The 27,793-nt window shown below is 49.4% G+C and overlaps 1 protein-coding gene across 3 annotated transcripts; it reads right to left on the reverse strand.

Annotated features, from left to right (window-relative positions):
- Positions 1-268: 268 nt before the first annotated feature.
- On the reverse strand, positions 269-7,749 carry Neurl3 (neuralized E3 ubiquitin protein ligase 3). Of its 3 annotated transcripts, none has more exons than XM_021631525.2 (5): positions 7,592-7,749; positions 6,776-7,016; positions 3,322-3,810; positions 2,762-2,815; positions 269-844 (listed from the first exon to the last, which is right to left on the reverse strand). In XM_021631525.2, exons 2-5 carry the CDS (start codon positions 6,801-6,803, stop codon positions 651-653), a joined length of 765 nt encoding a protein of 254 aa, XP_021487200.1. In that variant the 5' UTR covers positions 6,804-7,016; positions 7,592-7,749; the 3' UTR covers positions 269-650. The 3 variants fall into 3 exon arrangements, with proteins under 3 accessions (XP_021487200.1, XP_021487201.1, XP_021487202.1); XM_021631526.2 differs by having other exon boundaries at positions 6,776-6,904; positions 7,592-7,732; XM_021631527.2 differs by lacking the exons at positions 6,776-7,016; positions 7,592-7,749 and having other exon boundaries at positions 3,322-3,850.
- Positions 7,750-27,793: the final 20,044 nt, after the last annotated feature.

The following is a 27,793-nucleotide window of genomic DNA, read 5'->3' on the forward strand; positions in this document are numbered from 1 at the left end:
TGGCTTCCAACAAGATGCCTCCACTTGATTCAAGAAAGAGTCCCCAGAACCCAGCTGGAAGGCAAGGTCTGGTTGAGACACAGAATCTGAGAGTGTTGACTCAGTCCTGCCATGTTCATGACTAGAGCCCAGGGACCTGCGTGCCCAGAGCCCCATCCAGTCCTTACTGTAAAACCAGTTTGGTCAGGAGTGGGAGGGGGGTGGCTGGGAGCACTCAACCAGGTCAGGGTGCCCCCTCCTCCTACGGAGTACAGCAAAGGAGACGTCCTTACAAAGCAAACTTTATTTTGCTATCTCACAAATCACCCCGATCTATGTCCGCACTTGTGGTACCTACGCCTGCCACAGACAGGTCCCTTCACGTCCTCTGCTGGAGCAGGAGGGCTCAGGCTGCCCCTGATATGCTGGGGGACTTCCCAAAATGGCCAGAGAGATCTCTCTTTGCCTTGTCAGCCTCTACTGAACTTCTGGCTGGGGAGAGGGTCTCAGAGCCTCCCTCGAAGCTGACAAGGCTTGCTGACCCAAGATCAGGCATGGTGGCCCAAGACTGGCCTTGCTGACCCCATGTCCACACAGAGGTGTCTCCTTTTGCAGGGACCTGCTTCAGAGACAGGTCCCATCCGCCACCCACTCCAGGAAGCCCTGTCTCCTCAGGAGCCTTCCCCAGTCTTCAGTGAAGGCGCTACAACCACTTCCTCAATCTGCCAGCGACACATGGGGCATCTGGCCGTGTCTTTGAAGATGTGCCAGGCACAGGAGCCACAGAACTGAGAGTGACCGCAGGGGATGAGGCGGGTGTTGGCGGTGTTGTGGAAGCAGATGACACACTCCTCTCCTGCTGTGACTGGAAAAGGAGATAGCATGGGTCAGGGCACACATGGAGAGCAGGCTCTTACCACAGGATGGGAAAGCTCAGTGTCCCAAGGAACTGTGTCCTGGGAGAATCTATTCAGTGCAATTGCATGAAAACCTACAAAATACACACAGCCCCTTATCTAGGCTGCTTCCTCCCAGTTTCAGCTAGCTGTGGTCTGAAACCATCAAACAAAAAGATCTAGAAAAAACTCCTGAGTACTATATAACTGTTATTACTGTACGTTGTTACAGTTGCTCTGTTGTGTTGTAAGTTATTATTGTTGATCTGTCCCCATGATTAATTTATAAATCCAAGTTCAGCATAGATGGGAACAGGAGGAAAAAGTAGCTCACACTGGGTTCTGGCTTAAGGAGCCTCTTGGAACACATCCTCCAGGGGTACAGGGAAGCAAAAAAACTTGAGCTTGGATACAAGGAAAATAAAGCCTACATGGTCCCTCTTTATGAACTTATACAGCAAGGTTTAAAAGTACCGGGATGAAATCGACCTACAGATATTAGGTGAGTACAGCAAGTTTTGTTTTGTTTTGTTTGGGGGGAGGCTTTTTGTTTCATTTTTTGCTTATATCCTATTTATTTGGTGAAGTTTTTGGGTTTTGTTTGCTTGTTTTTTGTCTTTTGAGACAGGGTTTCTCTACGTAGCCTGGGTGTCCTAGAACTAGCTCTGTAGACAAGGCTGTCCTGGAACTCATAGAAATCTGCCTGTGCCACCTCTACCCATGAAGCTTTAGGATTAGTATAGGGGTAGGTTTGGGGTTGGTTTGGTTTTGCCTTATTTTTTTTTTTTCTTAGTCTACTGGGGACCGAATCTGGAGCTAAGGCTCCGCATGTGAGACAAAACTCTACGCCTAGGCTGTATACACACTCTAGTTTTTTGTATGGTTTTGTTTTTGTTTTTTTGAGACAAAGGTCTCCTTTAGCCAAGGCTGCCCTCAAACCCACTATATGTAACTGAAAATAACCTTGAACTTCTGATCTCCTTCTCCCCACTTTTCCTTTCCTTTCTTTTTTTTCTGAGACAGGGTTTCTCTGTGTAACCTTGGCTGTCTTGGACTCACTTTGTAGACCAGGCTGGCCTTGAACTCCCTGAGATTCACCTGCCTCTGCCTCTCCAACTGCTGGGATTACAGGTGTGTGCCTCTTGTACCCGGCCCCTTGTCCCCACTTTTATCACTGCTGGTTTTATTCGGTGCAGGAGATCAAACCCAGAGCCTTTTGCATAAGAAAGCACTTCTGAGGATTCGACTCAGACCATACAGGCACTCTGCCAACTGAGCTAGCACTCTAGCTAGCCACTATGCTTTTTTTAAAAAAAAGAAAAACAAAGGGGGGCGAGGACTAAAGAGAGATGGCTCAGCAGTTGCACTCAGTGTTGTTCTTTCCAGAGGAACCAAGTTTGATCCCCAGCATCTATGTGGCAAGTTTACAACTGTTGGCAACGCCGACTCCAGAGGATGCAACTCTCTCCTATATGCACCAGGCACATATATATATTTATGTGTGTGTATAAATTTTATATACATATACTCATTAATATTTTTAAAGAAAAAGGGGGATTAGACTAGACTGTAACCTCAGCCTTTGGAAGTATTTAGAATAAGTTTGAGGGTAGATTAGGCTACACAGACTGTTTCTGACTGTGTAGCTGGCTGTAGACTGGCTCATGAAAATACTCTCCTAATTGGGGGACTGGCCTGTGTTCCAGGAGGCAGAAACACTGCGTTGTTTCCGGCTCTCTGTCGGGCAGTAAACTGGGAGGTCTGGAGGCAGGACCTGGAAAGGCGACTTTCAACAGCCCCTCCTCTCATGGACAGCCCCCAGACTTCCCAGCCCCTCCTCTCACGGACAGCCCCCAGACTTCCCAGCCCCTCCTCTCCCGACTCACCTTCAGGCTGCAGCGCAGCCTCCCCACTGGCGGTCCAGGTGTCCGCTTTGGGATCTAAGGCAGAAAGGGAGGTTCAGGGCCAGCACAGCTGCTACAGGAATCCACAGGCACGCACACACATGCGCGCTACCCTGAGAATCAAGCTCTCCCCTTCACTGCTGGTCTCCCTAGCATGTTAAGAACCCAGCTGACAGGGCTCGCATGTTTGTCCGGGTTTGTTTTTGTTTGTTTGTTGTTTGCCTTTCACCTTAGTGTGCGTGACCTGCTTAAGTTCCAAGGCCCCATCCAAACGCTTCCTTGTTTGTGAAGAGCGACCAGCCTTTCTAACATCGTTTACACACTGGTCACCTCTTAGCCTTTAGGGACAAGGCTTCTGCCCATTTCGTGTCTCCAGTGCCCACCCTCACACTAGGACCTGGCCATGCGCTGATAGCATACTGAGCCTAAGAAATGAACCGTCTACCAGGGCCTCCAGGCATGTGTGTGAAGCCACCTGGAACTCTGCCTCCGCGCCACACACTCCAGAACCTCAGTGCGTGGGACCCCACGGATTGGCTCACCCAGCAGCTCAATGGCTTTCGTGGTCCCGTACACATCCATCACCGCCCAGAGCGGGGCGCCCTGGACCAGCACGTCTTTGCGCAGCAAGAGGGGGCGGCCAGCGTTGACCTTGGCGAAGAGCCAGCCTCTGCGGTTCACCCAAAAGCAGACGACATTCCCCGCACGAACGAAGCCCTCCGGGAGCAGCGCTGCCCACGTGGGGCTCTGCTCCTCCAGGTCAGGGCACACGAAGGGCGGCAGGCAGGAAGCGGCCACTTGTGCGGGGTCCAGGCGCGTGAAGCCCACTCGCAGGCCGCCGCACCAGCCATCCTCGTGTCGCAGCACACGCAGCGCCACGCGCTCACCGGGCCACACGGGCCGCTGGCTGAACACGATGCCGTCGTGGAACGTGGAGCGCCTGCACGCTGTGCTCCTCAGGTCATCCAGATGCACCTGCGCGCCCGTGGCGTCCCCGTGGAAGCTGAGGGCCTCGCGGGGCACCTCGGCGTCTGTGGGGCAGAGTGGGGAGCCCATCAGTGAAGACCCATTCTAACCCACAGGCTCCCCAGGAAACGCCCAGCACCCTTGGCCACCTTCGGGGTCCAGGCGCGTGAAGCCCACTCGGAGGCCACCGCACCAGCCCCACTGAAGGTGGCTTCCCCATCCTGGCAGAGAAGGGGGCAGGACAGAGAGGGGGCAAGCTGAGAACAGGAGATGCCTAGTTCAGCCAAGGCCCGAAGTGGACTTTGGAACCAAGGGACTTCCTGCAGAAAGGCACTTGGCAGCCAGGAGGGAAAGTCTGCCGCAGGGCAGCCCCTTTTTAGTCCTGGTTCCGAGAGAGAGCTGGACTTTCCTGGCCCGGGTGGTCAGATCGTAGAGACCTGCCTTTCCTCTTTAATTGTGTGGGGGTTGGGGGGCCGAGGAGAGGAAGCTGGCTGACAAAGAAAGGTGAACTCAGTCTGAACTCCGTCCCCTCCCCACCGGCTGCCCGTCCCCTGTTCCACTTGCAGACTGTAGGCCTGTGGGCAGAGTCAGACTTAGCCCTGGGGGCTGTCGGTGCTACCGGCCCAAGCCCACCGCATCAGTCAGCTGGGGCATAGCCGGCACTGATGGGGAGGACTCGAGAGACGCCCGGGTAGGCTTGGCAAGGGACTTGAGCAACAATCCTGAGCAGGGGTGGGTGCTGCAGATAACCGCCTGCAACCCTGCTGCCCAGGAAAGCAGGATGTGCTCGCTTGAGGACCACAAGCTCTGGACCCTGATGGAAGCTCTGACAGGATCGAGTCAGAGCGTCAACCTCATCCCCTGCAGCCTCTACGAAAAGGGTTCGGATCCCCTTTGGGACTGGGAGCTTTGGACTGCTCATCTTAAAATGGTGACCAGTCCATCCCCTGGCTGTGGGCAGGGCATTCGCCTGGCCACATTCCCTCTCCAGGAGGACTGGAAGGGTTGCTCTGGGAGGCAGAGAGACGGTCTGCCCCGTCCACTTCCTGAAGAAGCAGGGGTCTGGCTGACGTGATGTCGGCTCACGAGGAGGGAGACTGCCCCTGAGGATACAGCCTCTGAGGGTACAAGAGTCCCAGGAAAAGAAAGCCTTGGCCTGGTTGGCAGCTTGAGTGGGCAAAGCCCCAGCCCCATTTAGGAGCCTTCCCAGTGACCTCTGGGAGCTACGTTCTCATGTCCTGTGTTACAGGAAGGAAGCAGAGGGGACACACTGCTGCACCATGGGTCCCTAGGAGACAAGAGCATTTAAACCTCCTCATCTCAAATGCATGCTCAGGCCTCTGGGCAACCCCTGAGCATGGGTCCCCCGCAGGATCACCCCGGGCAAGCAACAGGGGGCCTATTGACTCCCCCTTTCTACCCTCACTCTCTCATAGGGCTTGTGTTGGCTGTTCTATGCACACGACCCAGGCTGAGCAGGGCTGAAGGCCAGCCTCACCCTGCCAGTCTATCAAAGGCTTCGGGACTTTGTCCCCACAGGAGCCCCACCTTTCCTTTACACTGAGCACTTCGTCCTGGCTTCAGAGCTGGGTGACAGTGGCACTAGGGGGCAGACACTACCTCCACTCTGCCTTGCTCCTTCCACAGAGATTGCCACAATCTCCTCACCTGTTCTTTGGCTAAGCAAACTGACAGAGCCATGGCTGGGTTGGGGAGTGGCAGAGGTGGGCACAAGCTAACCGTGGCTCTCTAACCGGGTCTGTCCCCTCTGGTGGCATTGGCACAGGGTTCAGAGCATTCTCTGTAAGCCATCTTTGCCCTGGGCCCCACTTTCAGGCCAGATCCTGAGGCTCCATGGAACAGGAGTACCCTCTCCCACGATCTCCCCATTTGTGTTCCCCACTGCTGTTGGCAAGGGGTGGGGCATTGCTGGCTAGGAAGTTTAGGACACACAGCCATGTCTGTAGGGTCATCTCCAGTCTGTAGGGTCATCTCCAGCCCGTAGGGCAGATAAAGAAAAACTGTAGCCTTTGCAACAAGGCTCTGGGGATTTTAGGATTGATGATCAGCCGCCTGCCCTATGATGGCCTGCCAACTGTCTGCATCTTCACCACCATTCCTCCAGCCACCAAGGCCTTTGGGGTGCCAGGCACCCATTCAGCCCTTCGCAGCCTCCTGTGCTCCTCTCTGCACCCTGTATAGAAGCACCCAGGGTTTGGGGAGGCTCAGGAAAGGTCCCTTTCTGTCCCTCCAGCTCTGAGGAGATTTCGGGCTCAGCCACACACATACACACACCTGTTACACTTCATTCCTTTTGGCATCATTACTGACTGCTCTGCCCTGAATCCAAACACAGCTGCCACAGCAGGGGTGGCTCTGGGCGTGGCCGCCCACTGTGTGTGAGACCTGGGTGCTTGCCATGGAGCCCTAAGCAGGAGCTCTGCTGTCCAGGGTGCCTGGTCCCAGTCTCTGTGCTAAGACCTGGAATGCTATCTCCCGCCCACACCCAGGTCCTTCTCCTAGGGAACAAGTGACCACAGGTACAGATAAGTGTCTCAGAGAGATGTCCTATCTCATTACAATTTAGATGCCTGTGTTTGGAGCCCTAAAGGCCACTAGCATGGCGGCACTGTCCCCAGCCTTCAGATGAGAAAAACCGAGGGCCAGGACAACATGACTTACCCATGATGCCACCGCTAATTTGGCAAAGCTGAAATCCCTGGTTTTCCTACCAGGCCTCCTAAGCTCTACCCTTTGCCCACCCCAGCCCTGATCCTCTCTGTGTCCAGTTCTTAGATGAAGGAGGACTGTTTCTCTAGGCAGCCATCTTGGACCTGAGTCACCCAAGCTCTGCTGGGTTCCTGGGAAGACCGGAAGCTCACCGCCTCTCGAGGCCCAGACCTTGACAGACTCCCACTCCAGGAGCCTATATCCTCAAGGTCTCCATTGTCCCCGTCCAGACCTCCCACCTGTACTCCTTGAAGTGGGGACTCCAGAAGCCAGCACAAGGCATACAGGAAGTCTACTTACTGGCCTCAGGGCTGAGATGGGAACCCATTGGCCTGGGCTCCTCCTGGGGCACAAGCGCCTGGGTCTGGAGATGTCTGTGACAGGCCAGTGGTCAGGGTTATAAGACTCCGAAGGTTCCCCTTTTATAGGCTGGAGATCACGTTAAGAAGTTGATGATTAATTAGGTGCTGTCACGCATGAGGTATCCGGGACTTTCCCCAATCTCTCATGGCTCACAATAGACCTGCTGCAGCGCACTGGCCTGAGGAAAGGAAGCAGGCGCTGTGACTGGGGCTGCAGCCGAGGGTTCTTTCCCTCTGACTTCTAACCAGCCCTTGTCTGTGAGTTATAATGGACTGTTAGCACACACCTGTGCCCGCCTGTGCCTGGCCACCTCCTCCCTCCCTTACACAGACCCTGGTGGCCCTGGCCTGGGGTGAGACTGAGCATGAGTTATTTCACAGAGCATACAGGAACTCTGATATACAGCTAGTATGAAAACTCACCATGGCAACCCCACATACAGAAGGTGCACAGTGCTGCTGAGGAGGTTAAACTGACTGGGGGAGATCCTAGGGCCTGTGAGGTCGGGCCCGGCAGGTGGCATGGTTGGTTTGGAGGCTTATAAATACCACCACCCCACCGCCAAGCCTAAGTCCCTCTTGAGACTCTAGATGAGGGCCACCATTAATGACTTCTTTGGACTCTTTAAGAAATGACGAGGCCCAGGCACATCCCTGGGGCACCTGGAATGGCAATGCCCCAGACAGGACTGGGGGGTTGAGTAAGGAAGGAAAGACAGAGACTTGGGGACCCAGGTTGTACCGGCTGTGTTACCTTAGGCAGAGCCCTTCCTCTTCCTCTTCGTTAGGTCTGTTGTCTTTAAGTTATAAGACAGGGAGCCAGGACGCACTGGTCCGGGGACCACTTCCAGCCGTGCCGAAGTTTGAAGTGAGAAGTGCCTAAGGGAGAAGCTGTGGCCAGAGGAAGATGGGTGTCATCGCACCCCAGTTACCTCAGCTGTTGTTGTAACCCCTGGACTTTGTTTCCTGCCACGCCCTTGCTGGGCGCCCTTTGTCTCTGCACTAGATACATAACTTCTGCCAAGGCCAAGGGTTGCTGCCGTAGAGTCAGAACCAGTCCCCTGAGCCGCAGGCCTGTGGATCTTGAAGGTTGCCCTTGCCCAGTGCCCTGGCCAGTGCCCAGTGTGAGAGGCTCAGGCTCCGGAACCTCCTGGCAGGCATACCAGTCCCTGGGCAGTTCTGGATGCTGCTTCCCTGCTGGGCTTCACCTGTGGCATTGGCTGGAGCCAAGAGTTTCTTGTTGATATCTGCATTCCCCAACAGAGGTATGTGGGCGCCTGATCAAGGTGCTTGCTCAAGGGTTTTAGCCTTTATGAAAATTCCCAGGCTAGCTGCAGACCAGCAGGCGGGTGCCACGGAGCCACAGGCAGGACCTCTAGCCTGCACAAGCCAGCAACCAGCAGATGGAAAAGGCCAGCAAGCCCAGACACCCACGTCCAACAGCATTCAGCTACCACGCTGACGGGGTTCAGGACAAGCCCATCCTAAACAGGCACCCTACATTTGGGAAGCAGCAGAAACAGGAAGGCCCCTGTCTTTTGCTCGACCTTTCTCCCAGGAAGCCAACCAGAGCCCCTCTTGCTATGCTCACCCCCTGACACCACGGCAAGGGGGAACCAGAACGGACTGCTCTCAGGCTAGGCCCCGCCCCACTCATCGCCATTTGGCCACGCCCACCTTTGCCACAAGCGTTGTCACTGTGACAGCATTTACAGTCTGGGCTCAACTTCAAAAACCATCGCACAAACACACAGACTTCCTACTTCTTTGGGTCTTTCTTCTTTCGAAACAAGGTCCCGAATGGCCTAGTCTTGCCTCGACCTTTGACCCCCAATCCTCCTGCCTCCACCCTTCAGTGCTGGTGAGATGAAAACTGACTGCCCCAAGTTGTCCCGGGCCTTTGCACACGTGTCATGGCAGGTACCTATTCACACCCACAAAAACAGATAAACTGATTTACTATTAAAAATATCACACACACGCACACACACACCAGGACTTCATGCCAGGCAACCATTCTACCAACTTAGCTTCCTTCCCAGACCTGTGTCTTCATTTTCCTTCTTTTAAAATACTTTTATTTATTTTTCTGACAATTTTGTACCTGTGTGTAGTGCACATTTAATCTTAAATTTTGTTCTTATTATTCTAATGTGTACATCGTATGTGTCTGTATACAGCTGTGTACCCCTGTGTGGGGGTGTCCTCGGAAGCCAGAAGCTGGGCTTACAGGCAGTTGTGAGGCCTGATGACGAGGGTCCTCTGGAGGATCAGTAAGTGTTCCTAACCACTGAGCCATCTCTCCTGCCCTATTCCTCTTTTATACGCCATCTGGCCCTTTTCCCTAACAAGTGTCTCTCCAACTTCCCTTTTTTAAAATGACACCCTGGATTTAAGCGTGCCTGCAGACTTATGCGTGGGTGTGGGTGTGGGTGGCTCTCAGACAACTTTCTACTGGTTACACCCTACAAAGAGGACTCCCCCTCAACAGACATTAAGTACCAAGAACCAATCAGCTTGGGGTGGGCCCTGGTTCAATCAGCCGAGGCGCACATCAACAGATGAGGGTATTGTGGTGCGTATGTTCGATGCAGTTTTATGCAGCCGTAAAGGATGGAGCTATGTTATTTGCAGGGAAATGGTCAGGGCTGGAGGAAGCCATGTTAAGTGGAGTAAACCAGATTCAGAAAGATGAGTGTCATCAGTTTTCTCTCCTATACAGAATGCAGATTTAAGAAAGTATGGCGTGTACTGCTAGGAGATGTCTCAGTGGTAGTGTGCCACGCACCATGCATGAGGTCCAGGGTTAACCCCTGGTAGGGGCGGAGGAAGAAAGGAGGGAAGGAAGGAAGGAAGAAAGATGTGGGCACACAAGGAACTCTTTGTGACTCGTGCTTTGTTGTCTTGAGACATATTTCATTCCTTATCCCAGGATGGTTTGAAATTCATAGCAATTCCCCTGCCTCAGTCTCCAAAATCCTGGAATTATAGGTGTGAGCCACCATGCTCAGCTAGATGCCTTTGGAAAAAGGAAGGGGATCAGTGGGGGGAGGGGCAGGGGGCAGGAGAAGGCAATGGGAGTTAAATGTGATGGAAGCACATTATAAATGTGTTGAAATGGTATGATGTGGTCATCATTGTGTACAGGGAATAGGCGGTGGGGGCCCGTGTCTTTAATCCCAGCACTTGGGAGATGGAGCTCTTGAGGCAGGCGGATCTCTGAGTTCCAGGCCAGCCTCATCTGCAGAGTTCCAGCATAGCCAAGGCTACACAGAGAAACCCTGTCTCAAAAAAACAAACAAAAAAGAAAGAAGGAAGGAAGGAAAGAGAGAGAGAGAGAAAGAAAGAAAGAAAGAAAGAAAGAAAGAAAGAAAGAAAGAAAGGAAGAAAGAAAGAGAGAGAGAAAGAAAGAAAGAAAGAAAGAAAGAAAGAAAGAAAGAAAGAAAGAAAGAAAGAAAGAGAGAAAGAGAAAGAAAAGCATATGCCTCTCAGGACTTGCCAGTCTGTCCTATGTAGCAGGGGTCCTAGCCATGAACCCTGCAAGGGGAAGGACAGGGAGCACTCTCCTAGACAGTGTTGTTAAGTTCAATTCTGCACTAATCAGACAGTCTTGGGGAATGTCTCTCAGAAGGGGTCTATCTGTAACCTCTCCCACTTCACAGAAGGGGAAACGGAGGCACAAGAACAGTAAACAGGTCCAGGAAAATGGCTCAGTGGGCAAAGGTGCTTGCTTTCCACATGACCCAGGCAACCTGAGTTTTATCTCCAGAACCCACACAAGGGTAGGAGAGGACCAACTCCAAAAGTTGTCCTCTGACCCATACCCCCCACACACACACACACATGCACATAGGCTGACTTTTAAATTTTGAGTTCAAAATCATCCTTGGCACATAGCAAGTTTCAGGTCACCTTGGGCTACATGAGACCCAAGGTCCAAAAAGATAGATAGATAGATAGATAGATAGATAGATAGATAGATAGATAGATGATAGATAGATAGATGATAGATAGATAGATAGATAGATAGATGATAGATAGATAGATGATAGATAGATAGATAGATAGATAGATGATAGATAGATAGATAGATAGATAGATAGACAGACAGACAGACAGACAGACAGACAGGCTTCTGCCCTCACTACCATGTGCCCTTTTTGATGCCTCACTGGCTTTATTTATATATTTAGCTGACTGGGCTGGCACACAGTAGGATTTTTACAAATAGCATTTGATAGGTTGCCTGAGCACCCGCTGGAGGCCCTAAGCGCCATCATCACAGCAAAGCTGGTGCTGGGAAGGCGTGTTCCCAGGACAGGACAGGCTCCTTCAGACAGGGTCAAACAGGCCATCCTAAAGGTCTGCGCCAATGCCTGGAGCGGCCTCTGCTGGCTGTGGTTGGTATTGCAGGATGTAATGAGGCCCTGTGAGCCTACTGCGATGCTTTGGGGACCAGGCCAGCCTGTGGTCCAGCAGAGGCAGGAGTCCTGCCTAAACTGGGACACTGGCGGGAAGGCTCCACAGCCTTCAGTGTCCTAGGACCCCTACTGTGTTATACTCTTACCTGTGGGCCGTGTGATCCCGTGGTCCGTGGCCCCTGACCAGATGAGATTGCCTAAAATGGTGGGGTCTGCAGTGCCAGAAGGCTAGCTTCTTAGACAACCAAGGCCAGGGACACAGATGTGGCTAGCAAGGACCTGCCAGGGCACACAGGGTAGCGTAACAGCCTCTTTGCTGAGGCCCTGCCAAGAGACTTAGAGGGTTAAAGGTGTTTGCGACCATGCTTGATGGCTTGAATCCAATCCTGGGCTCTCACGTGATAGAAGAGGAGTACCTCTGAGCTCCACATTTGCACCATGGCAACACACACACTAAATAAATAAATAAAGTAAGTTAGTAAGAGCAGCCCATCAACAGCTTTGGCATGGTGGTGCGTGCCTATAATCTAGGACCGAGGCAGGGGAATCATGAGTCCAAGGCCAGCCTGGTCTTGTCTAAAAAACATCTTCAGAGAACACATACAGACTTGTCATTGTTCCCTAAACAATACGGTCTAGCCACTGTTTGGGTGGCATTTACATAACATCGGGCACTCCACCAATTACAGATGGTTAAAGTTTGCCCTTCTTCCCCTCCATACATGCCAGGTTGAACATCAACACACAGAGGTTACGTGGAAGAACTAGGGCTAGGGTTATGGCTGGCATGCACAGAGCCCTGCGTCCTACCCCTAACACTGTATAAACCGGCACGCGGTACCTGTGGTCCTAGCCCTCGAGCAGTGGACACAGGAGGCTCAGAAGCTGAGGGCATCCTGAGCTACATACCAAGTCTGAGGCCAGCCTGGGCTGCGGGAGATTTTGTTTCAAAGAGAAAACTAAGGTGCAAGCGATTTTCACTGCTGAGCATCATTGGTTTTGGCATCCCCTTGGGTGGGTCCAAGAAGTAGTCTCCATGGGCACCAAGGGACCACTGTGCTAGAATACAAGACTGTAAGGTAAATGTCAGGGAAGATCCGGAACATTCACACACACACACACACACACACACACACACACACTTCCATTCACACAAAGAGTAAACGTCAGAACTGGGCTTCTCTAGAAGTGTACAGCTGGAGCAGTGCCTTGAAGAGCTGGGTGGTGTCAACACAGCTCTGCGCACAGACAGAAAGCGCCAGCCCTTGGATTCTCAAAAGGCACCTAATGTGAATCATCATTGGCTTATTCCCTTCCAGCCTGAAACCCTTCCGAATGTGCTCCGGGGAGCCCGAGGAAAGGTTGGTCAGCACTGCCCCCTGGTGGAGAGAAGAGGGACTGTGGGCCTTAAGGCTCCAAAGGTTCGCAGGCACTGGCTCTGAGTCACCATCTCAGCTTGTCCCAAGCGTTGTCCTAATTCTGAGTAACCGGAGACCAAAGAAAACTCAATTACTGCTCATGGCCCAGGCAGATAAGCCTTGGTATTAGGTAAATACGACCAGAGGGTCCAAGTGAGTGCCATGAGGGTTGTTATGTCCAGGGATTGGGCGGTTTGAGTAAGTGTCCTCTGCTGGTGTATATGTTTGGGTGCTTGGTCCCCAGTTGGTGGAAGTGTTTGGGGAAGGATTGGGAGGTGTGGCCTACCTGGAGAGAGTGTGGCCGTGTTGAAGGGGTGTGTCCCTGGGGATGGGCTTTAGGGTTTTAAACGCCATGTTGTCGCAGTCAGCTTTCTTCTCTTTTGCCTCCAACTGTCGACGAGACGTGGGCTCTCAGCTCCTGCTCCACCGCCATGCCTACCTGCTGCCATGCCCCCTGCCATGTTGGCCACCGACCCGCTGTCTGAAACTGAGCAAGTCTCCACCTAACTTTTATCAGCTGTCTTGGCCACGGCGTCTCCTCGCGGCAACAGATCAGTAACTAAGACAGGTGGTGAAAGTGCAGGGGCAGAACAGATAAGAAAATTGAGGGAGGCTTGGGGGCTCAACAGGAGTAAAGGAAGGAAAGGCATTATGGGAAGAAGAGAAAGCCTGTGCCAAGTCACAGAAATGTAATCGCACGTGGGGCCATATTCCTATCTGCTTGCATAGAATAACCTAAAAGAATAAAATTAAAAAAAAAAATACTTATTTTCCACATAAAATAAGCTGAAAGCGGCCAATCTAGGTGGCAATGAGAGCCAGCCTTCTAGTACTTTCCATACTTCACTCACTTTATGAACCAAAAGACAAACTGAAGTTTGGCAATTGTCAAGCTTCTTGTTGGCCATGGCCTCCGTGGCCTCAGCATGAAGCTAGGACTTCAGACAGCTCCTTTCTCGTTCGCCTTCTTTCCCGCTCTTTTTCCCTTCCCTCTTTCTCTCTCCCTCCCGCCCTCCCTCTTCTTTCTGCTGTGCTTTAAGAACGTGGATGGGAGGGGCTGGAGAGATGGCTCAGAGATTAAGAGCACTGGTTGTTCTTCCAAAGGTTCTGAGTTCAAGAACCACATGGTGGCTCACAACCATCTATAATGAGATCTGGTGCCCTCTTCTGGTGTGTAGGCATACATGCAGGTAGAGTAGTGTATAAATAATAAATAAATAAATAAATCTTAAAAAAAAAAAAGAATGTAGATGAGAACCAGGCCTAGTGGCACACACACCTGTAATCCCAGCATTCAGGAGCAGAGGCAAACAATATTCATGACCTTGAGGAAGCCAAATCAGCAAGCTCCAAGCCAGCCAGCCATCGATACATAAAAAGACCCTGTTTCAAAACAAACAAACCAAGAGCCAGCAGGAGAGCCAGACAAAGAGGCTCATGCCTGTAATCCCAGCACTCAGGATGCTGAAAAAGAAGGGCTGTTGTGAGTCTGAGACCAGACTGTTCTACAAAGTGAAACCATGTCTACACACACACACACACACAATTAAAAAGTAAAAAGACATCAGCCTTGTTTTTCAGTTCCAAGAGAAACCTACAGCCTATTGCCCAGAGACTGAGGACTGCTGGGACGAGGGGCCCCCAGGTGCTTCACCTTGCCTGATAATTCCTTCTACTGAATTATCCTCTCCCTCATTTCCTTTCCTATGGATATTTTCTTCCCTGCAGCATAGTGCACCCCACAATGGACTCAGTGAAGCCTGTTTGCCTTTGATTTTGCTCAAGTTCCGCTGAGACAAACAGCTGTCGTCATGGTTTGGGTCTGGTTTGTTCCCCTAAAGATTCGTGAGCTGGAACCTTGGTCCTAGGTGCGGTGTTGGAAGGTAGTAGAACCTTTAGAGGTTAGCGAGATGGCTCAGCAGTGGAGAGTGTGTACTTCTTGCAGAGGACCCAGGTTCGGTTCCTAGCACTGACATGAAGTAACTCTAGCTCCAGGGGACCTTGCTCCCTCTGGCCTCTGAGGGCACACACAAACTCATACAGGTGCTCATCCAGGCCCATTAAGTAAATAAATAAAGGCTTCTTTTTAAAGAGAGCCATCAACCGCAGCTCTGGGAAGGGATTCACGTCATTCCTACGGGGCACCGGATGCACTGTTCCTGAGAGAATAAGCCTATCAGTTACTTTTGCGTCGCTGTGACAAATTACTTGACGGAAGCTGTTCGTTCTTCCTCATGGCTTCAGAGGGCTGCAGTCCATCAGGGTGGGAAAGGCCTGGCGGAAGAGCTCACCCCACGGCCGCAGGAGTGCACACTGGAGTCGGTTCCACGCTGGAGTCGGTTCACATCATGATGGATCAGGAAACAGGGAAAGGCAGGAAGCAGGCCGGGTATAACTCCAAAGGCTTGTTTCTAGTGACCTACTTCTCGGCCAGACCCACCTCCTGAGGATTCCTGTGGCCTCCTAAAGTAGCACCAGGAGCTCGGGGCCAAGTGCTGAACCGACCATGAGGGGGAACGGTTCACAGCCAAACCTAAACAGCAAGGTTTTCGGTTTGGTTTGGTTTTCTTGTTTTTAAAGGCCAAGCCCAGCTGGGTGGCAGTGGTACACTCGGGAGGCAGAGGCAAGCAGATCTCTGTGAGTACGAGGCCAACCTGATCTACAGAGTGAGTTCTGGGTCAGCCAAGGCTACACAGAGAAACCCTGTTTGGAAAGACAAACGAATGAATGAGCAAAAAAAGGCCAAGCCCACCCCCAAATCTCCCTGGTTTTCTGCTTCACCCCAAGGTTTCTTTCACTAGCACACACTCCCACCATAAAGCCATTGTCATCTTGTGATGTGGCCAAAAGACCCTCACCAGAGCCCAGGGTGTTAGCATTTAGGCAGCCTGCTTCTTGGTTGCCTAGTAACCGATGATGTCATCATGTGTCTACCCCCCCCCCCACACACACACCCAGGTAGACACCTGGCAGGCGCAGTTCAGTACTTGGGAGCTATAAATGGAGCCCTGCCTCTTACCTTTCTGCTTGCTCTTCCTCATCCAATAAACTTCTTTCATATAATATCTGGTGTGCCCATCATCATTTCACAGGTGATGCCCACACCAGATCTTAAAACCTCCAGAGCTGTGAGCTAAACAAAAACAACCCTCTGTTCTCAGGAAGTATCCAGGCTCAGGTATCAGGGTCACATGATGCATGATCTGGTTCAGTTCAGCACCTAGAAGAAAGTCAAATAGTACATTAACCACCAGCTCAAGGACACTCCAGCATTTCCTGCACCAAGCTTTCTCACTGCTAACACTTTTTTATTATGTTTTATATGTATAAGATTTTTGCTTATGTGGATGTCGAGAGCATGCATGGTGCCTAAGGAAGTCAGAAGAGGAGTTACAGACAGCTGTGAGTCAGGCCACCATGTGGGTGCTGGGAATCAAACCTAGGTCCTCTGCAAGAGCAGCTAGTGCTCTTAACCACTGAGCCATCTCTCCAGCCACCATCTTCCTCCAACCCTACATAGACTTCTTCCTCTCTTGGAGGCAGCTCCGGTCTCTTCACCCCCAGCTCTGGTCCTTGTGCAAAGCAGTTCAGCTCTACCCCAGGCCAAACTTAGCATCAGCGCCGGAAACTTCCTGAGGTGCTTAGCCAAACACCAAGGCCATACTTTCAGATTCTGGCAGGCTCTGAGGACTAAACTAATCCTGATTTTCCTTCCTCTGCAGACAAGGAAAAATGCTGAACAAAGCATTACTGGGGGCTGGGGAGACGCTCGGATCATAAAGTATTTGCCAATATCCCCAATATCTACCTAAAAGCTAGGCACATTGGGTGTGGTGGCACATTGGAGGCAGAAGCAGTTCAAGGCCAGCCTGATCTACATAGTGACTTTCAGGATAGCCAGGGCTACATATAGAGACCCTGTCTCAGTACTTGAAGGATGGAAACAGAGACAGACAGATCTTAGGAGCTCACTGGCCAGCCAATCTAGCAGAAATGGCAAGCTCCAAGTTCAACAAGAGACCCTGCATCATAAAAACAAGGACAGAAAACAGTAGAGGATACCTGTATGTCAACTTGTAGTCTCCACACACATACACACCAAATGTGTGTATATATTGTGTATCTATGCCTGCACATATACACAATAACAGAAAGATGTAAGAACCACCATTGTCTTAGGGTTCCTGCTACTGCGGTTAAAACAACACAGCCAAAAGTAAGCTGGGCAAGAAATTGTTTATTTCATCTTAAGACTCTTAGGTTATAACCAGGCACTGGTGGCACATCCCTCTAATCCCGGCACTCAGGACGCAGAAGCAGGTGGATCTCTGTGAGTTTGAGGCCAGCCTGGTCTACAGAGCGAGTCCCAGGACAGCCAGGGTGTCTTTTATAGGGATTACTGCTTTGAAGAGACACCATGACCACAGCAACTTTTATTAGAAAGAATCTTTTTAAATTGGGGCTGGCTTACAGGTTCAGGGGTTTAGTCCACTATCATCATGACAGGAAGCATGGCGGCGGGCAGGCAGACATAGTGCTGGAGGAGCCCAGAGTTCTACATCTGGATCCACAGGCAGTTGAAGGGGACTGTGTCTCCTACGCTGGGCACAGCTTGGGCATACGAGACTTCAAAGCCCGCCCCATAAGGACACACTTCCTCCAACAAGGCCACACATCCTGCTGATGCCACTCCCTATGGACCAAGTGTTCAAACACATGAGCCCATGGGGCCCATTCATGTTCAAGCCACCACAGAGGGCTAGGCAGAGAAACCCTGTCTCAAAAAAAAAAAAAAAAAATCTCTTAGGTCACACTGAAGGAAGTCAAGACAGGAACTCAAACGGGGCAGGAACCTGGAGGCAGGAGCTGATGTAGCAATAACCATGGAAGAATGTTGCTTACTGGATTGTTCAGCCTGCTTTCTTATAGCCTTCAGACCACCTCCCCATGGCTGTCACCACCCACAATGGTCTGCCTCCCACACATCAATCATCGATCAAAAAAATACATGACAGGCTTACCTACAGGCCAATCTGTTTCGGACATTTTCTCAGTTGAGTTTCCCTTTTCCAAAATGGGTTCCCTTTTCCAACTAGCTGGTATCAAGTTGACATAAAACCTGGATGTCAGTCAGTCACCCACCCTAATTCCAGTATGCAAGAGGCAGAGGCAGGTGGATCTCTGAGGAGAGCCAACACTACACAGAGAAACTCTGTCTCAAAAATCCAAAATAATAATAATAATAATAGTAATAAATTTTAAAATTAAAAATATACTATATATGTGTGTGTGTGAAATTGTCAAAGACTTGACCTAGAAAGTATTTCAAAAGAAGAAAAATGAATACACAGGCCTGGGAATTAGCTAAATTGGTAGGGTGCCTGCCTGGAAGGCAAGACAAAACAAAAAGCTTGCCAGCACAAACATGGTCCTCAGAAAAGAGCAGAGACTCACTCAAGGGTCAGGTGCACAGTGACGGCTGGAGGCTGAGGTGGGCCTTGGCCAAGATGGCCTAGTGATGAGACAGGCCAAAGTATGGAGACTAAGAATAGGAGCTTGGAAAGCAGCAGCCACCCAGGAACAAGAGAGGCCTCAGAGACAAACAATACTGAGAGCGCTGTGTAGGACAGAATACGCCCTCTAAACTAGGAATGTGACTGTGGAGTCTGCATCGCTTAGGGCTCCAAGAGGGAGAAGAGTTTCCTAGGAAAACACTAAAACCTAAACCCAAAGCTATCTGTGAAGATAGAATCCAATTTATGATATCCATACGGTAAAGCGTTCCAAACTAAAAAGCTGACATGAAAGGTTTCCCTGAAGAACCCTTAGAACTTGGCCACGACAAACATGAGACTTCTCTGTGGACATTTTAACAATGCAGGACACTCACGGCTCCCACAGAGCAAAACAATCCCCGGGAAAGGAGCTCAGCCGCCTACACAGTTGCAGATCACAGCAGGGGCCGCCTGCCAGAAGGAGGTCAGCCACCACAGCAAACCACCTTATAAGATGAACCGAAATAGATGTGAAGTCAGCTAAGAAAGGGCAGACAGAAAGATTAGGAGAAGGCAGGATGCTATGAAAAAAGGCAGAACCAGGTATGGTGTCTGTGTCTCGCTCCAGAACTTGAAGGATAAGGCAGGAGGATTGCCATGTGCTCTAGGCCAGCCTGGGCTACACAGTGAGTTTCAGGCCAGCCTTGCTATAGAGTGAGACCCTTTCCCCAAATCAATACCAAACAGACAAAAAGGAGAAGGGATGAGAGGAGAAGACAATGGCAGCTGGCAGATACTACAGAAGGTTTTTGTTGTTTTCCTTTTTGTTTTTTGAGGCAGGGTCTTACCACACAGCTTTGGAGGCCTGGAACTCACTATGGAGACCAAGCTGTCACAGAGATCCATCTGCCTGTGCCCCTCAGTGCTGGGATTAAAGGTGTGTGCCAAAACTACTAGCCATAAAGCAGATTTTTTTTTTTTAAAGGAATAAAGGAGCCAGAGAATGGTTCACTCACACCAAGCTTGGTTACCTAAATTCAATCCTCAGGATCCATATGGTAGAACTGATTCCTGTAAGTTATCTTCTGACCTTACATGCATGCTGTGGTATTCATACACACACACATATGCACACACAAACACACACACACACACACACACACACACAAAAGAAGAAAAAGAAGAAGAAGACGGTAAATATTTTAAGGAATAAAATAAATGAACTTGTAACATTATGGAGGATTAAAGCATCAGGTTAAACAGAGTTGGATAGAGGTCATTTGGACTACAGGGCAGATGTAGAATTAATCTAGACACAGTTCTCTATCAAAGACTTAGAATACTTGAGAGAAAAGTTCAGAGACATGGGTGACAAAATGAGACGTCAATAGGAATTCCAAAGAATAAAATGAATAGGAGAGGGATCACCTTTGTAATATTAAGGGGAAAAAAGTGGATGATTTTTTTTTCTAAAATGGAAAATAGACATGGTATTTCAGACTGAAGATGCTTATTGAGTCTTGGGCAAGGACATAAGAATACATACATGTATATTGCTGAGCATTGAAGGTAAATCTCAAAAGCAATCGGAGAGAAAACACAGCTCACTTACGGAGTTAGCGGGGCTGGAGAGATGGCTCAGTGGCTGAGCTACTGACAGCACTGGCTACTGTTCCAGAGGACCCAGGTTCAAGTCTAAGCATCCACATTGCAGCTCATAGCCTTCTGTAGCTTCAGTTGCAGGAGATCAAGCACCTTCTGGCCTCTGAAAGTATCAGCATACACAAATGTACAAAAGTATTCAAACATATAAAACAATAATGAGTTACTGAGTTTTCCATGATGACAGCAAACACCCAAGAGAATAAAGGTCCAATGAGAAAGGTTTTGGGGGGCTCACAGTTTGGTGGGCTCACAGTCCCTGAATGGTCTGCCTTGATGCTTAGCCCGTGGTGGCAGGAATGCACAGTAAGTTAGGACATGACCACTCATCTTAGAGAGGAGGCCGTGGTAATGCCAGTGGCAGGGGCTTGAGTTTGAGGTTAGCCTCTGCTACATAATGAATTCCAGGACAGCCGGGCTGGTCTAGAGAGTAATACCCTACCTGTAAATAAAGCCATACCTAGAGTGACCTAAAGACTTCCTGGAAGCCAGTGGAGGACAGGTAAGAACCAAACGATAGCCTGGGCAATAGTTAGATTTATTGGCAACATCTTTGCTTATTACTACAAGCCATAAAACAGGAAGCACAGTTTTTGTTTGTTTGTTTGTTGTTATTTGCTTATTTTTAGACAGGGTCTCTCTATGAAGTCCCAGCTGTCCTGCAACTCAGTATGTAGATAAGGCTGGCTTCAACCCAACAAAGATCCTCCTGCCTTTTCCTCCCAAGTGCTGGGATTAAAGGTGTAAACCTTGAAGGGCTGGAGAGATGGCTCAGTTTAAGGGTCTTGTCTTCTCTTCCAAAGGTCCTGGGTTCAATTCCCAGCACCCACATGGCAGCTTACAACTGTCTGTAACTCCAGTTCCAAGGAATCTGACACCATTATACCAGTGCACTTAAAATTAAGTAAATTATTTAAAAATACGAAGTATTAGAATCAGCATTTTTAATGTTCATTTTTAAAATAATGGGAAGGAATAAAGCGTGAAAGCTAAACCAGGTGCCAAGGACAAGGAGCACGCCTGTAATCCCGGTACTCTGTTGGTAGAGGCAGGAGGGCAAGGGGTTGTAGAGGGTGTGAGGTCCTTGTGCACACCGACTAGGGACACACACACACACTTGTCTCTTCAGAGGAAGAAGTTCATCTGTTTTCCTCCCAGAATGCTAGGAGCAGAGGTGGTTTATGACCAGGTGCTCACATGCTGTCTGTCCGGAGGGCCAGGCTCCACCCGAACCCTCAGGCTATTACCTTTGTTCATCCTGGACTGTCCCTCAGTAGATCTTGAGCATTGCTTCTCAGTCAATAAAACTCATCCTCACCGGACTTGTCACTTGACTTCTGTGTCATCTCAGGGCCAGGCCAGTCCTGACTCCAACAGTGTTATGTTTACCTCAGTCGTTCTCCCTGGAGCCTCGTCTCGAGCGCTGTTTCTGGGTCCACACAACCCCACTTCATGGAAGAGGTCATATGCGTGTTGTGAAGAGTTCCGGTGTAAGCATGTCTCGAGTTTTGTGGTGCACACAGCACTGCGCTGTCGTCAGGAAATGACTTTTCAAAATCGTGCTGCCCTTAAGTATGGCTAAAATAAGCTTCCTGGTGTCAGACGCTCGAAGTTTCAGGCAACACTGGTTAGCCAGGTTGTGCTGAGATGGATAGCCTTCTTGCCTCTTGCAGAACAGTTCTGTGCGGGCCATATCATTTGCAGAGACCCCCCCCTAAGGAATCCAACATCATCCCCAGCTACACAGTGAGTTTGAGCCTAAATCTAGGCTACATAAGATTCTTCTCAAAAACTGAAAACAACACAAAACAAAACAATAAACACTTTTTAAGTTAAAAATCTAGGAAGGCTGGCCACAGTATACACTTGTAATCCTCAGCCAGGAGACTAAAGCAACAGTTTAAGGCCAGCCTGGGCTACAAAGAAAAAAAACGAAACAAAACAACAAAGACAGTGCTGGGTGTGGTGGTTCACCCTTTAATCCAGCATTCAGAAAGCAGAGGCAGGAGGATCAGAGTGAGTTCCAGGCCAGCCTGGTCTACAAAGCGAATCCAGGACAGCCAAGGCTACACAGAAAAACCCTGTCTCAAAAAAAAAACAAAAAACAAAAAACAAAAAAAAAACAACAACAAGAAAAACAAATTAAAAAGTATGGAAAAAAGATACTTGCAGACAAAAACAAGATCTATCATTCAAGATTCTCAATAAAGAGTTGCTATGGCTTATGTGCTCATAAGAAGTAAAGTGAATTCAGAGTCATTTTGAATTTCATATCCCTGATGACTAAGGACATCGAACATTTCTTTAAGTGCTTCTTGGCCATTAGAGATTCCTCTGTTGAGAATTCTCTGTTGAGCTCTGTACCCCATTTTTTAATTGGGTTATTTGGTTTGTTGGTGTCTAACTTCTTGAGTTCTTTACATATTTTGCATATTAGCCTTCTGTCCAACGTAGGCCTGGTGAAGATCTTTGCCCAATCTGTAGGCACTGTAGGACACTGTTCTGTTGACAGTATCCTTTGCCTTACAGAAGGTTTTTAGTTTCATGAGGTCCAGTAAATCAATTGTAGAACTTAGAGCCTGAGCTGTCAGTGTTCTGTTCAGAAAGTTGTCTCCTATGCCAATGAGTTTAAGGCTCTTACCCACTTTCTCCTGTAACGGTTTTATTGTGTCTGATTTTATGTTGATGTCTTTGATCCACATAAACTTGAGTTTTGTTCAGGGTGATAAATATGGGTCTATTTTCATTCTTATATGTGTAGACATCCAGTTAGACCAGCAGCATTTGTTAAAGATGCTGTCTTTTTTCCATTGTATGGTTTTGGCTTCTTTGTCAAAACTCAAGTGTCCATAGGTGTGCAGGTTTATTTCTGGGTCTTTGATTTGATTCCATTGGTCAACCTGTATGTTTTTACGCCAATACCCATGTGGTTTTGTTTTTGTTTTTACTATTATTGCTCTGTAGTACAGCTTGAAATCAAGAATGATGATACCTCTGAGATTCCATCTTACAGCTGTTAGAATGGCTAAGATCCAAAACTCAAGTGACAACACATGTTAGCAAGCATGTGGAGCAAGGGGAACTCTCCATTGCTGGTGGGAGTGCAAACTTGTACAGCCACTTTGGAAATCAATCTGTCAGTTTCTCAGAAAGTCAAGAATAGTTCTACCTCAAGACCCAGCCATACCACTCCTAGGCATATAACAACCATACAACAATAACAATTGCTTAACTATGTTCATAGCATTTTTATTCATGATAGCCAAAAACTGGAAACAACCTAGATGTCCCTCAACTGATGAATGGATAAAGAAATTGTGGTACATTTACACAGTGGAATAGTACTCAGCTATTAAAAACAAAGACATAGTGAAATCTGCAAGCGAATGGATGAAACTAGAAAAGATCATCCTGAGGGAGGTAGCTCAGACTCAGAAAGACACAGATGGTATGTACTCACTTATAAGTGGATGTTAGCGATAAAGTGCAGGATAAGCATGCTGCAACCCACAGACCCAAAGAAAAGCAGCAAGGAAGAGCCAAAGGAGGGTGCTTAAACCCCACTCAGAAGAGGAAATAAAACAGACCTCAGAAGTGGAGAGAGGGAAGGAACTGGGTGAGAGAAAGGGTGGGGTGGGAGAAGAGGTGGGGAGGGAATAGAAGGGATCAAGTACAGGGAGGACTGAGAAAGAGAGAGAGCTGGCAGAGAAAACTGAATTTGGTGGGGCTGTGTGGGCTGGGAGGGGCATCTCTGGGTTGGGCCAGGAACCTAGGACAAGGGAAACTTCCAGAATCTGTGAAGGTGACCCCAGCTAAGATGCCTAGCAAGAGGATCTGGAACCTGAAATGGCCACCTCCTATAACCGGGCAAGATTTCCAGTGGAGGATTAGGACACCAACCCACCCACAAAACCTTCTAAAATTTCTCCTGCCTGCAAGAGGTGAGGGATAAAGATGGAGCAGAAATTGAGGGAATGGCCAACCAATGAGACCCATTCCATGAGAAAGAGCCAACCCCTGACACTATTAATGATATTCTGCTACGCTTGCAGATAGGAACCTAGTATAACCATCCTCTGAGAGGCTCCACTCAGCAGCAGATGGAAACTGATGCAGAGACCCACAGCCAAACACAAGCTTGGGGAATCTTGTGGAAGAGGGGGATGAAGGATTGAAGAAGCCAGAGAGGTCCAGGACACCACAAGAAGACCTACAGAATCAACTGATCTGGACCCATAGAGGCTCAAAGAATCTAACCCACCAACCAAAGGACAAGTGTGAGACCAGCCTGGGCTACATGAGACCTGTCTAAAAAAAATCAAAACCCTAGCTGGGCATGGTGGTGCTTGCTTTTAATCCCAGCACTCAGAGAGACAGAGGCAAGTGGATCTTCGTTCGTTTGAGGCCATCCTGGTCTACAAGCAAGTCCAAAACAGCCAAGGCTACACAGAGAAACTCTCTAGGCCCCCTACACATATGTAGCAGATGTGCAGCTTGGTTCTCATGTGGGTTCCCTAACAACTGGAGCAGGGGCTGTCTCTGACTCTGTTGCCTACATTTGGATCACTTTCCTCTCACTGGGCTGCCTTGTCTAGCCTCCATAGGAGAAGATGTGCCTAGTTCTATGTCAGCTTGATATGCCAAAGCAGGCTATGGGAGGGCTCCCCTTCTCTGAGGAGAAATGGAGGAGAAATGGAGGGAAGAGAGAGAAAGAATGGGAGTAAAATGAACTCAGATATGTCCCCAATTATCTTTCCTGTCTCAAACCAAGTAAAAAAAAATATTTAAATGAATTGAACATATTATTGTTATTTTTATTATTATATGGAATTTTGGGTTTTGTGTGGGTTTTGGATTTGTTTTGTTTTTGTTGGTGGTGATTTTTTTGTTTTGTTCTTCAAAACAGGGTTTCTTTGCTTGCCTCTGCCTCCCTGAGTGCTGAGATTAAAAGCGTGCGCCACCCACACCCAGCTAGGATTTTGATTTTTTTTTTTTTTGAGACAGGTCTCATGTAGCCCAGGCTGGTCTCAAACTTGCTATGTAGCTGAGGACAACCTTGAACTCCCGATCCTCCTGCCTCTGCCCCCCAAGTGCTGGGATTATAGGTGTGCACCAGCGTGCCTGGTCTCATCACTTTTGAGACAGGCTTCTCTATGCACCTCAGCCTGATTGGGAGCTCAGTATGTGGCCGCACACTGTCCTCCAACTCTTATTCTCCTGCCTCAGCCTCCTGAGTACAGGAGTGATAGGTATGTCCCATGATGCCTGGCAGCTCACACGATACAGGATGGGAGACTGGACTTTGTTTTCTGGTGTCTGGGGCTGCTGCTGCACAGTCTTGAGGTGCTGAGGGCTCATCCTGTGCTTGGGATCAAGACCGTGCTTAATGGAGACTGTTGACACATGGCCTGTGCATGGGCGCATCCAAAGCAAGAGTTCTGAGAAAGCAGGGGCAGCCACACAGCCTCGAAAGTCACACACTGCCCCTCTGCCACATCCGCTGACTCAAACACGTCACCGCCGTTAGCCGATGCCGGAGGGGAGTCAGACTCTGTCTTTCTGGGAGAGCAAAGGTCAGACTGCATGTGGTATGGGAGATACAGTCATCTGCATCTCGGGAAAACAGAGTCAACAAAAACAACCAGCAATTTTTAATGATAAAGAGTCACTGATTTTTTTTTTTAACAAAGTGAAACTAAATAACTTACAGTGGTAAACTCAGATTGAAACACTGCTGGATGACAAGGTAAAGGAATGGGAGAAAGGTAACTGGAGCTGAAGCTTTTCAGGCCCTTGACGTTGCTTGGGGAGGTGCAGAGAGGATGCTGATTAATTTTATCCCTCAGGTCAGATTTACATGACAGAAATATAACTTGACCACGGAAAGACTCAACAGCCCAAGAGGAGGGCGGGAGGCGGACGCGTCACTGCACACGAAGCTCTCATTTCATGCTCACCTAGAACACTCTGTGCACGCAGCTGGTTGTCAGCCTATGCCTGGCTTCCCAGATCTGCAGAGGCAACCAGCTGCACATACAGAATAGTCTAAAAAAGCAACACTACTACAGGTGTACAGGCTTCTTCTTGTCCCCTTCCCATAAACAAGCTGTGAGGAATAATTTGCAGGCTGAAGAGCTGTCTCAGTGGTTAAGAGCACGGGCTGCTCTTTCAGAGGCTCTGTTTCTAGCTACCACATGGTGGCTCACAACTTTCTGCAACCCAGTGCAGTGTCTGGAGAGCTAGCGCCCTCTTCTGGCCCCTGCAGGCACTGTACACAGATGGTTCACAGACATCCACGTAGACAAAACATTCAAAAAAGTTTTCAAAGAATAATTTTCCGGAGCACTGACATTGCATTAGGTATAATATGTCCTCTAAAGACGTTTTACAGTAGACAGGATGTGGGCTGGGGAAATGGCTCCATGGGTTAAGCACTTGCCACAGGCGCTGGCTAGTGTCATGTCACCTCAAAACAAACTAGAGCCGTTGGAGAGGAGAAAGCCTCAGGTGAGAAAAAAAAAAAAAAAAAAAAAAAACCTCCATAAGATTCAGCTGTAGGCAAGCAAGCCTGTGGGCTATTTTTTAAATTAATGATCGCTGGGGAGGGTCTGGCCCGTTGTATGAGGGGACACCCCAGGGCTGCTGGTCCTGGGTTCTACAAGAGAGCAGGCTGAGAAAGTCCTGGGAAGCAAGCCAGTAAGCAACACCCCTTCATGGCCTCTGCATCAGCTCCTGCCTCCAGGCTTTGAGTTCCTGCCTTGGCTTCCCTCAACCCACTGTGACTCAGAATATGTAAGACAAATAAGCCCTTTCCTCCCCGAGTTGCTTTTGGTCATGGTTTTTCATCACAGCAATGGAAACCCTAACTAAGACATCACACACTGTGAGGATGTGAGTTAGAGTCCCCAGAACCCACATAAAGCTGGATGTGGTAGGACATGTGTCTGTAAACCCAGCGCGCCTTTGTTGAGATGAAACTCTGAGATAGGAGCATCCCCTGGCCAGCTAAACTAACATATGCGTTAGTGATGAGAACGTCCCAAACGAGGTAGGAGGACTGATGCCAGAGGCTGTCCTTTGACCTCTGCACTCACACACAAATATGCACATGTGCACACACACACACCCCCCTCATACCCACACACATACACAAAAGAATTTTTTAAGTACACAGGATGTGCATAGAATCTATGCAAATGCTATGCCCTTTAAGGGGCTTGAACTTCAATGGATTTGCTTAGGGGTTTCCCAAGCCTGGCAGGGGCACAGGCTACTTGGGAGCTGAGAGAGAAATACTTAATTTTAAGCCTAGGAGTTTAAACTCAGCTTGGGCAGCACAGCAAGACATAATCTCAAAATGGAAAAGAAAGAGGCAGGGAAAGAAGGAGAGAGGAAAGGAGGCAGAGGGGGAAGGAAAGAAAAGGGCAGGGAGGAAGAAAGGAAGGAAGAAAACAAGGAAGGAAGGAAAGAAGAACCACCTAGCTCCCTGGAGGGCATCAGGCTGAAACCCAGGCTCCTCTTCGTCTCCTATATTTGCCCGGAATCCAGGGCTCGCCCAGCTTTCTCATGTGTACCCCTTTCCCTGTCTCATGCATGGGAATTTCGGATCCTAAGCTAAGCTCAGAGGGCAGGTGGGGATATGGTGAGACAGGATGAATGCCAGGAAGACGGGGCCCAGGCTTTCCTTTCACCAACTGATTTCTTTCCCAGGGCAAGCGGCAACCACAGAGGCCACACAGGCTCCAGTCCCAGGCTCCTGGGCTCCTATGGTGCAGATCACACTGACTTTTCTGGGGAAACAGAGCCCCAGGGAGGATGTCACTGGAGCAAATGATCCTTTGGTTCTGAGGACCCAGGGCCAGCAGCGAGGACAATGCAGTGCTGGCGCTTCTGAAGCAAACCCTGGAGGCTGAGCATGGCTCCTTCCTGTTATAACCTAGAGAGTCAGCACTGTGCAGCT

This window comes from Meriones unguiculatus, chromosome 16 (assembly GCF_030254825.1).
Source record: "Meriones unguiculatus strain TT.TT164.6M chromosome 16, Bangor_MerUng_6.1, whole genome shotgun sequence".
Lineage (NCBI taxonomy): Eukaryota > Metazoa > Chordata > Mammalia > Rodentia > Muridae > Meriones > Meriones unguiculatus.

Coding starts and splice junctions, on each gene's coding strand:
- Neurl3 (XM_021631525.2), bottom strand. CDS start 6,803: ATGGGTTCCCATCTCAGCCCTGAGGCCA. Junction 2,816..3,321: donor GAAAGCCATTGAGCTGCTGG/GTGAGCCAATCC, acceptor TTTCTGCCTTAG/ATCCCAAAGCGGACACCTGG. Junction 845..2,761: donor GGCTGCGCTGCAGCCTGAAG/GTGAGTCGGGAG, acceptor CTCCTTTTCCAG/TCACAGCAGGAGAGGAGTGT.